General features: G+C 34.9%; 1 protein-coding gene across 2 annotated transcripts; it reads right to left on the bottom strand.

The window, feature by feature from the left end:
- Positions 1–4485: 4485 nt before the first annotated feature.
- Positions 4486–10575, bottom strand: LOC128203586 (uncharacterized). 2 transcript variants are annotated; one of them, XM_052905069.1, is made up of 9 exons: positions 10438–10575; positions 9815–10132; positions 8655–8960; positions 8256–8558; positions 7787–8104; positions 7255–7536; positions 6587–6718; positions 5334–5440; positions 4486–4924 (listed from the first exon to the last, which is right to left on the bottom strand). In XM_052905069.1, the coding sequence occupies exons 1-9, from the start codon at positions 10475–10477 to the stop codon at positions 4748–4750; spliced, it is 1983 nt and encodes a 660-aa protein (XP_052761029.1). In that variant the 5' UTR covers positions 10478–10575; the 3' UTR covers positions 4486–4747. The 2 variants fall into 2 exon arrangements, with proteins under 2 accessions (XP_052761029.1, XP_052761030.1); XM_052905070.1 differs by having other exon boundaries at positions 7255–7344.
- Positions 10576–10819: the final 244 nt, after the last annotated feature.

Here is a 10819-nt window from a genome sequence, read left to right as displayed (position 1 = left end):
AGCAAAAAATACTAGAGGAGTAAAGAAACACAACATACTGTATTGAATTGTTTAAGTTTTTAAACAATGTTTTTACAGGTATATTGTTTTCTATTGTTTACATAATTATCTTCGATGTTCAATTCAAATTGTTTCCAATGAAATTGTATAAATGGATGATTTGCTGGTAGCTAAAATCGATGAACTTTGAAAACCAATAATCGGTTGATGATTTGATAATTGAAGGAATGAATGAATGAAGGAATGAATGAAGGAAGGAATGCATGAAGGAAGATATGAATGAAGGAAGGAATGAATGAAGGAATGCATGAAGGAAGGCAGGAAGAAATGCAGGAAGGAAAGGAAGGAAGGAAGGAAGGAAGGAATGCATGAAGGAAGGAAGGAAGGAAGGAAGGAAGGAAGGAAGGAAGGAAGGAAGGAAGGAAGGAAGGAAGGAAGGAAGGGAGGGAGGAAGGAAGGAAGGAAGGAAGGAAGGAAGGAAGGAAGGAAGGAAGGAAGGAAGGAAGGAAGGAAGGAAGGAAGGAAGGAAGGAAGGAAGGAAGGAAGGAAGGAAGGAAGGAAGGAAGGAAGGAAGGAAGGAAGGAAGGAAGGAAGGAAGGAAGGAAGGAAGGAAGGAAGGAAGGAAGGAAGGAAGGAAGGAAGGAAGGAAGGAAGGAAGGAAGGAAGGAAGGAAGGAAGGAAGGAAGGAAGGAAGGAAGGAAGGAAGGAAGGAACGAACGAACGAACGAACGAACGAACGAACGAACGAACGAACGAACGAAGGAACGAACGAACGAACGAACGAACGAACGAACGAACGAACGAACGAACGAACGAACGAACGAACGAACGAACGAACGAACGAAGGAACGAACAAGTTTTTGAATGAAAGAATGAATGAACAAATGAATGAAAACAAATCGATAATAATTTCGTTGTAATATAGTTTCATTGAGTTGAGTTCAAGGCTATCTATTTATATTTACACCTCAACTTCCATCCCTTAAATGAACTGTCTTTTGGGAATTGTGGTTATCATACGACGAACGCAACATCTTCAAATAAGTATGTTCGGATCGCGAATCACCGCATAACAATATATACGGAAATTGTTTATCTTCTTATAGTTATAATTTATGATGTGTTAAGTATATGTACGTATTGTTGCTATTAGTGTTTCAATTTTACGTTTAAGTTATTTTAAGTGGTTAATCTTTTCCCGCGTTGTTGTGACGTCATTTGATTAACTGTCTCCGGTTACGGTCGGATCGTTCAACTAACAGGAAAGGAAATAAGGTATTTTTTAACAATCCTTGAATTAAATAATGAATTATTGGTGTAAATTTAAGTAAAGAATCGCGGAATAGATGTCATTATCAAGGATATGAGATCAAATGGGCTGGTCAAAATACGCGTGGAGTCCTTCGGACTCCAGACACTTTCACCAGCCCAAATGCGTTTATACCCCGATAATGACAGCAACCCCGAAATTCATTCCTTAAATAATACAATTATCTGAAGTCGATAAATAAGCATACATAATATAGGGCATGTTCCAAGAAGGAATTATCTTCCCGGCATTATAAACGTTTATGTTACTATTGCAACAATGAAATGAGTAAAATCTGAGAAAACAGTGTTTTTATCGATTATTTCACTGATATTCGAGATAAATTCCACCGTTATATTTCAATAAACTCCCGGAAAGCATGAAACAAAACTACATTCGCTTCTTACCACAACTACTAGTACGCGTCGTCTACTTTACATTTCTTTACCACAGATCCTCATCCAAGTTTGAAGAACGCAAACACTACAAAAGTAAAGAATTGGCACAATTTATATAATATCAGATACCGACAGTACTTAACAATTACACCTGCGCGTTCATGTACGGCAATGCAATAACCAAAAGCATCAAATTCATAAATGGTGGTAGCCAGGAATGTGTTACGAACTAATTCTAACATACGAAGATTCCCGTCCGTAGTGTTTTATTAAAAAATAATCATCCGAAGGTCGCATTTTTTTTTCAAAGAAGAGACAAAAGTATACCACACAATACAGTAACAACACAAAATAATTTCATAGCTGGTGGGTTTACAGTAAGCGGTCAATGACCGGCAATGTTACGTTTCGAAACACAATGCTGAAACAAAAAAGACACAACTGATATTTATCAAACCAGACGTTCAACGCCACATGGCAATAGACGAAAGTATCATTACCATTGAAATGTCAATACAAATGTGTTGAAACGGTTTTAATGTAACCGTCATGATTTTTAAAATGCAATACTCTATGCTCTCGACCTTATAGGTACTCTATTGATGGGTATAAAACAACATTGGGCAGGGCAATCAAATCGAATAAGAAATAAGAACACATGAGTCTAACATACTTCGGAAATACTGTTAACCGCAAATGTTGCTCCTTATTTGATACTGTTTCCATTGCTTTTGTCTTAACGTAAGCGCCATATCGGATTCGTTACAAGACGGCGGAGCTTACCGTTCAATAGCTAGCGGGCAGATATATAACATCTCTTTTAACGCAATCTAGCTATTGAAAGTTGTCCTTTACAACATGGTGCAACATCAGTTACCTCACCAACTTCGCTTGTGACTGTGGCGAATCACTCATTTATTATTGTAATACTTTGTGGTGTGTGTGTTTTTAATGCAATAGTAGACGTAATGTCACAAGAAAGCCAATGGATCGGGCAACTATTTAACTCAAATTGAAGTGGGTTGCTTTCTTGCAGCGTTTGATAAGAAAATGCACTGACAACTTTATCTCTGAGAGTCTTCCTGCCGGCGGGCTACGAACATAAGCTGAATTTAAGTATGTGCACACGTATGCTTAAATGACTTAATGGATTTTAGCTAAGAACTATATTGCTATTTTCCAATTTGATATCATAGTTTCATGAAGTTTCTTCAACCACAAATACAAAGACAATTTTGCATTTATTTTCTTTTATAATATTTGCGGTAACATCGTTACCCAAGTCAGTAGATTTTAAGATCTCAAAATGGATGTATTTGGGCTAAACTCCTAATACAATTACAATCTTACATAACTATTACTCGACAACACTACCCAGATGCTGACCTTAAATGAATATATAATCTATAAATACGGCGAGGATATCAAGTTGTGCATTCTCGGTTACCTCCATTTAGCGATGGTTGACTCTGATTTTAGTTTTAATTCAGGCATACTTGTTAATTTACATGACGGTCAATGATAAACGTACTGGACTACTCTGATCTTGTCCAAAAATATCCACGTGCTAGAGTTAGAGTAAGGTAGTAACCGTCGACCAATTTGAATATTCATTTTAGTAGGCGTATCAATTTCATCTTATACCGGATGTTATATAAAATTATACACCACAATTTATTTTTTTCAACTTTTTACATTTTAGCAGATTGGATTTTCAGGAAATGCAATATGAATAGGAAATGGGTTTTCTTTACAAAAGTTTAAACAAGAAAAGTTATTAAAAATAATTGGAGTAATAACTCGGCGTTCGACACAAGTTTCCCGGAATCCGGAGGTAACAAATTTCATGGAGGGACTCCAGAACCTCCAAATTAGGTGTTCGGAAATTTCATCATACCGTTTCGGCAGAAAGTTATGTAATAATCCCAAATACATCAACTCCATTCAGAAATTAATTTACAAAAAAATATTTTATTTGTGGATTGTTCACCTGAAAAAATAATAAAAGGCACACCATTATCTTTGCTACTAAACTTATTGCAAAGCAAAATTTGTAGGGACAATCTACGTTATGAGTACGAACTGAGTGATTTGTAGATTACGTGTCGAGTTTGTATGAGTTTAATAAATAAAACTGACTATAATTATATATTTATAGGACGGGAACAAAGGAATAGCCTTCAGAAAGTGGACAGCTTCCTTAATTACCGTTAATTAACACTTCGCAACGCCGCGTATAGCGTGAACGCGATGGGGTTATGCTTATATCGCGGGTAATAGTGAACAATAGGTAAGAAGATAACGTCCGCGGTGAGGAAAAATTGCGGTGATGTGTGAAATCTAAACCAAAAAAACGCCTGATTGGTAGTGTATTCAAACATGAAAAATTGTTTAAGCTAATCTGAGTCATTTCTAAAGGTTGCTTATTCAAGACAGCTTAAAATGAAATAATTTTATATATGAAACGAGATATCGCAACGGTGACTTTTAATTCTGATATTTAAAAAGGCAACATGATGAACCTTAGATAATTCAAAACCATGTATATACATGTGTCTGCATGCCATTTGAGGATTATACTCGTATAGTGGTTAAGGTGTCTATTTGAGAAGATGTAGCTATTGGTGAATACATCTGTAATTGTGTAAATATTTTGCATCAGTTTTGTTATATTCACCATTAAAGGAAAAACACAATTTGACGCGCATGAGTTTATTAGCATATGTAAATCGCACAGCGCCCAGCTAACGACTGTATAAATGAATTTGGTATTTGAGAGACTCTGTCTGTTACAACTCAACAGTATTTAGACAAAACTTCTTAGACATGTATTACAAGTTGCAGTTTGGTTACATATACATATTTATATCTGCAATACAGTCATTGCCACATACGGCAACAAACAATTAAAAACAATACTATTGTTGAACACGTTTAACAATAAACGCACTGAAACTGTAAGCAAAACAATGATTATGGAAATTCAAAAACACAGAAATCTGACTACATAGTTAATATTAAGATCGGATACTTTAAACGCTTATATAGCGTGAATATAATTTGCATCGGGTGCGTTTGTCCGAGAGTCTCTGTGGTCGGATGTGGTGTCTACATAGTCATAGTGGCTAACATTTACGTTTGAACGGACTTCGTTTTCTTCCAGATCCAATGGTGATGGTACATGTTCGTTCTCGATAGCACTTGCAGACACACCTCCCTACAAATGTAAATAAACTGTATTTAATAAATATAATATAAAAACTTCTTTGAACTCACTAATCCTTCGATAGTTTATGAAATAAGACTATCATGTACACGATTACACACTTTTTTCAAGAAACCTCTTCGCACTGAATGGTTTCGGGCCACTGATGGTTTCAGCTACGATCAGTGTTACTATCATACCTCGCTCTGTTCAATCAGAAAGCTTCATTTATGTTGGAAGTGAGATGTATTTGAATACGCGTAGTAAACAAAAATCAATTGCAATGTCACGGTTTTAAACGTTTTTTAATAACGTTATCTTACAATGATAAACTAAAATCCGGAATTCTGAAATGCAACACTATATGGTTCTAAGTCTAAATGACATTACATTTGATTGTTATAATTTAAAGAAATCTTACTAGATTGTGAAGGGCAGTTGTAGCCACATTAGCCTGCACAACATCATACACTTGTAAACTTTGCCCTCTAACTGCTGTTTTTCTTCGGCGTAGAAGTGTTTCATACACTGTTTCAGAGAATAAATATTTTTATTATCCATGTAGTTATGTAGTACAGTTTTTTTCTTGGAATTTTAAACAAAATAAAATGTTAGTAATTTGCGAAGGACTCGATGGCATTTTGCCACTCATCTGAGTGCCATACACTCAAGTGAACGTCAACGATTCATGTATTTTACTTCTTTTGTTGACATGTAGAGATAACAAATATTCAAGTAAGGCATTATAAAATGAGTTGATTCCTCTGAGTGTATTGGTGATATATCCAAGGATTATTGATAAACATAAGCTTTGTGTGATTATTTGTGTGCACTGTGACATGTACTTTGCATTCAAATGCCATTAAATTCTTGGTAATCGAAACACCTCGGCCATTTTCCGTCGAAAACAATCTCAGATGTATATGGATTAAGCAGCTGAAGCTCAATATTTTAGGAATGTTATTTATCTGTGCAATAAAAACAACTTCACTGGGACTAAATTTTAACTAACTCACACAAATTGCACGTTAAAACACTACACTTTATTATTATTATTATTATTATTATTATTATTATTATTTTTATTATTATTATTATTACTTCTACTATTATTAATATTATTATTATTACTAGTATATACCGGCATACATCCGAGTGTTTTCGATGGAAAATGGCAGAAATGTTTCGATTAGATTGCTGTAGCTTCCATTGTATTATCGATTCGATGACATGAGTTTTGCAATATCGATTTAATAAGTTTTTCTTCCTTCGATCTAGTGTCCTGCTGATTAACATTACAAAAGTTGCAAAGCTTGTTGTACTTTCTCAAACGTCAATCATGATTTTTCGAGTGCTGTTTTAAGCAATGTAGTAACACACGATTCATAAATCCAGAAAGACTAACATACTCAAAATCTTAAAGTCCTTAAAGTCGACATTTGCTTACCAATGACGCACCTCATGCCACAGTTACAAAACAAGAAATGAGTCTACCTTAGTCGGCTATGTAAAAAGCAATGTCAACGGGATGTAGACGATTACTAATAAATCAACTTGAGACTCGATTAACTGAACTATATAGTAGTTGTCAATTAATCATTTGATTGTGAACAATAACCGCAGAATATTTTGTACTGATTTCAAAAGTTAACACTTTTCAATCTAAACAATTACCACGAGGTTTGCACCGACGAAAGAGAAGCACGGAAAATGTGGTTACAAGTAAAACTAGAAGTATTCCAGCTACCGCGTAAAGCACCAAATGCCACTGTTGGGATACAACTTTTGCAGGGTTGGTTGTTGCTTCTGCAATAAGATAACATTTGTTGTACAAGTACTCCAGTTTGGTTATAACGGTTTCATCATTATATTGTTTCGTCCATCTTTCAATTTATTCATTGCATTTCTTATATACAATGTAATGGCAACTAACTTACCTTGAAAAGTTAATATTTTAATCAATTAAACACTAAAAAAAGCCAACAACAATTAGAAAAGGTTGAGATTCATTCAGAGTTGCATATGTAGTTTTGCAGTTTGCTTAAATCATGCTTAATAACCACATTTGAAGCAGTGATCTTATTTATTTCAAGGGTCTTCATTTAGACATTAGACATTTAGTTGGAAAATGCCTCGTAGTTGGAGAGTATTAATCACAGTAATAGATCACAGATGTTAACTGTGTGGATTTTATGAATGTTTTCAAAGAAATGTATCTTTCAAACAAACTAAGATAAATAAGGGATGCAATGTATTAATATCCTTTTCAGTTATCGTACCATTTATGCCTGGTTATTTTCTATTATTAACTTTTTATCAATATTTAAATTTTAATTACAAACCATCTGTCCTTGAGCTTGAAACTGTCAAGGAATTTCTCAGAAGCTCCTTTGATTTCCGAGTGTTGCAAATGTACCTCTTATCACCATCACCTGTATAATTCAATGTTAACAGGCATTGCTCTACTTTGATACAATTCTGTATTACAGTTTTATTTGCATCTTCCCACCAAAAAGTCCATTGCTCTGAATTATTCAGGTCAACCACGAAACATTTAATGATCACTGTAATATTTGGATGTAAAGCAACAGGAGACGTTATGTTCAAATACAGAATCGGAACATCTGAAATGTAGTGTACAATTTGTTTAGAAAGTAACACACGAGTTTACAGTTAAAAGAAAACAACAGTTGAAGATATGCAAACTAATTTTTGTTAAACATCGTAAATGAACGATCTGGTAATAATTAAGAACATTCCAGAGTACGGACCCCTTTTGAAAAAAAAAAAAAAAAAAATTCATGAAAATACCAGTCGCTGCATAATTTATTGTGTAAACGAAAGTAGAAAAAATGAATAAGGCTAAGTACGTACCAGAAAACGACACGGTATAGCTTTTGTCTGAAACAGAAGGGAAATGACCGCATCTTGTTGAGCATGTAATAGTTCCCCCAGGCATGTCTGCAGTAACATTGTAACGCACGTTGGAAATAAAACGGGAACTCCCATTTTGTCCATTAGTCCAATCGTTCCTATAAACATATCTCAAATTATCGTTGTCGCTTGACCATTCAATTATGCAAGGCGGATTTGATACATCCATTTCACAAGACATATTTAAGAAACAGACTGACATATTGTTACTATATTCATGTATTTTGTTTACGGACATCGAAAGCTCCGACGGTGGATCTGAAAATAGAACAGGACATATTCTTAAACAAACGGTTTGAATTCAGAATAAACAAAAAATATAACGTTTATTTTTCATTGATACATAGTCAATATTAACTTTTTACAGTACTCGTGTTATTATAATCGATACGCTTTCAGTTCAACATACATCTGATACTGATGTTTTTGCATACTGAAACATCTTTAAGACCAAAATCATCTTTGCTTTTCCTATCGCAGCACATTTCTTTTCCATCCCAAACCTGGTTAGTCTTTGTCACCGTTGTTTTGCTAGTAAACGTATGGGAAGATCCATTAAATGAATCAATTTGTTGAGCATCCGATAGCAAGACGTTGCCAACACGTATTTCTATTAATGGAGCTGGGATAGCATCGCGCACTTCACATATTGCTGTCGAATTCTCTCCATCAAGGAATTCAGGTACTGTCAGCACAGGCAGGCTCCCTTTCTCTGGAATTGACACACAATGATTAATTAGCATTATGTGTTATACAATATATCACCTCCACAAAATAACGAATCATAGCTTGTCATTATGTGTCTTACCGACGTTACATAGAATGCCATGCACTTCGTATGGTGTTTCAAGGGCTGCATAAGACACCTGACATGTCACATTCCGTCGTGACAGTCCATCCATTTGTTGATGAACGTTATTGATTCGGTACAACCCTTTGATCCCTTTGCTTTCATCATCAGCATATGATTTCTGTCCAAATAAAAGAAACAGTTGTACGGGGTCTGTTCCGTTTTCAGTTTTGCAATAAAAGTCGGAACCTTTATACACATAAATGCATTTCGTTGTGTTGAAGTCAGGATACTTTCGACCGAGGACTGGATAACTCGGTCGCTCTGCAAAGCAACTTAAATAAATTAATTCACATGAATTGCCTTGTAACTTTAAAAAAAATGAAATGCAAACGAAATGTTTATCAAAATTGCTGATCATGTATTTTTTTTAATCTTGAAACGTCAATTGTCCCATTGTACTTGTATGTCGCCATTTATTTCAAGCTGAAGCACCAAAGCATTACCAATATATACCAGTACTCGGTGATGTAAAAGCATGGTACCTGAAATATGAAAGTGCACAGAATCCGTGTTGCAACCTAAATTCAAAATATACCTTCCTACATCTTTTTCTTCGATTCTATATATAGTTAATATGTACAAATTACCAGAATCTCTTCCGTCTACGTAAGAACGTTTTCGTAGATTTATCTTGTGATGGTTTTACTTTCATGCTCGTTTATTGTATGTTTTGCGCTGTATGTAATAGTGTCCCATCCCAGTGCGGTGACGTTTGATAAAGACATGAGAGCTGGCTTCAATTTTCAACACAATAAAATTTACAAAATTGTTATTTTACCGTTTGAAACATGTCGGTTGGTATGAACTGATTAATAAGACAAAGATCTACTTATAATTTGCATATTTGGCTTTTAACCATTAACAATTTAGTTTCATTCAACGTCCAAAAAAGAAAATATATTCGAAGGTGTTTCATGAAAAACGAGCCGAAAACAAATAATAGTTCAATAGCAGCTATATGGGCAGTTTTAAATACTAGTGGCAAACACCATACCAATACAGTGTAAGGAGACTTAAATTAATAAACCCTAAAATGATCACAAACAGGAAATCCAAGACAGCACATACCATCAAATTTTTTAAGTTACCGCATTGAAACAGTCAACGTTATATACCTGTCATATCTAAAGAAACCATGTGTGTTCTAATTGTTGTGTTTGTTGAACATCCGGCGTAGAAGACAGATTTGTTGTATTCAATTGAAGCCGTCCATTTTAAAAAGAACGACCCATCTTCCAAATATCTTTCAATATTTGGTCCGTTCATTGTTTGGAATGTCGTGCCCCCGTCCAGCATGTACTTCCATTCTACGTCACATCCCCAAGGATAGAAAGGTGTCGCTTTAAGTGTAACCTCCATGTTCTCAAAAGCGGGTCCTACCACTAATATCGTTCCATACTGGTACATGGCTGCACAGATGTATCCAAACACAGCTGAAATATCGGATGCGAGCCATAATGTATACACGAAGATTGCACACAATGAACAATGCCCGAATGTTGACAATGAATGCCATATAGATCGATGCTAATTCAAAATATTAAACAGGCCCGTCATTAAGCTTGTTTTTCAGTTCGACTTTTGAGTTTATAAGTTATTCAGGTTTTAAAACAAGTTCTGCAAACAAATTCAAAATAATTTACTAGTACTCGTCATCCATATTTGGATCACGCGACAACTACAAAATTACAAGATTGATTCTACTTTCAGGTGTTAGAAAAACAACCGAACAACTTACCGAAACCAGAAACCAAATGATACCGAAAATACGTATCCATTACACCAGCGCGTTCTTGTATGACATTGCAATAAATAAAAGCATGTAATTTATAAATTATCTTCTGTTCAAACTAGTTCTGTCATACGAGGATTCGCGTCCACAATGTTTCGTAAAACAAATAGTCGTCTGATGGTCGCAATTGTTTCAAATAAAAAGACAATAGTATGTGTGACCACACAATGCATTAACCACACAATAGCATGTTATCGCTGGTGATTGAATATTAACTTTCAGCGGACAATGACCGGAAATGTATAGTTTCGAAACACAATGTACGATCATTTATTACTATATATATATATATGTGTGTGTGTGATCATACATTGAGTTTCGATACTTT

This window comes from Mya arenaria, chromosome 9 (assembly GCF_026914265.1).
Source record: "Mya arenaria isolate MELC-2E11 chromosome 9, ASM2691426v1".
Lineage (NCBI taxonomy): Eukaryota > Metazoa > Mollusca > Bivalvia > Myida > Myidae > Mya > Mya arenaria.
The sequence above is the reverse complement of the archived record's forward strand: the minus strand, read 5'-3'. Positions and strand labels throughout refer to the sequence as shown.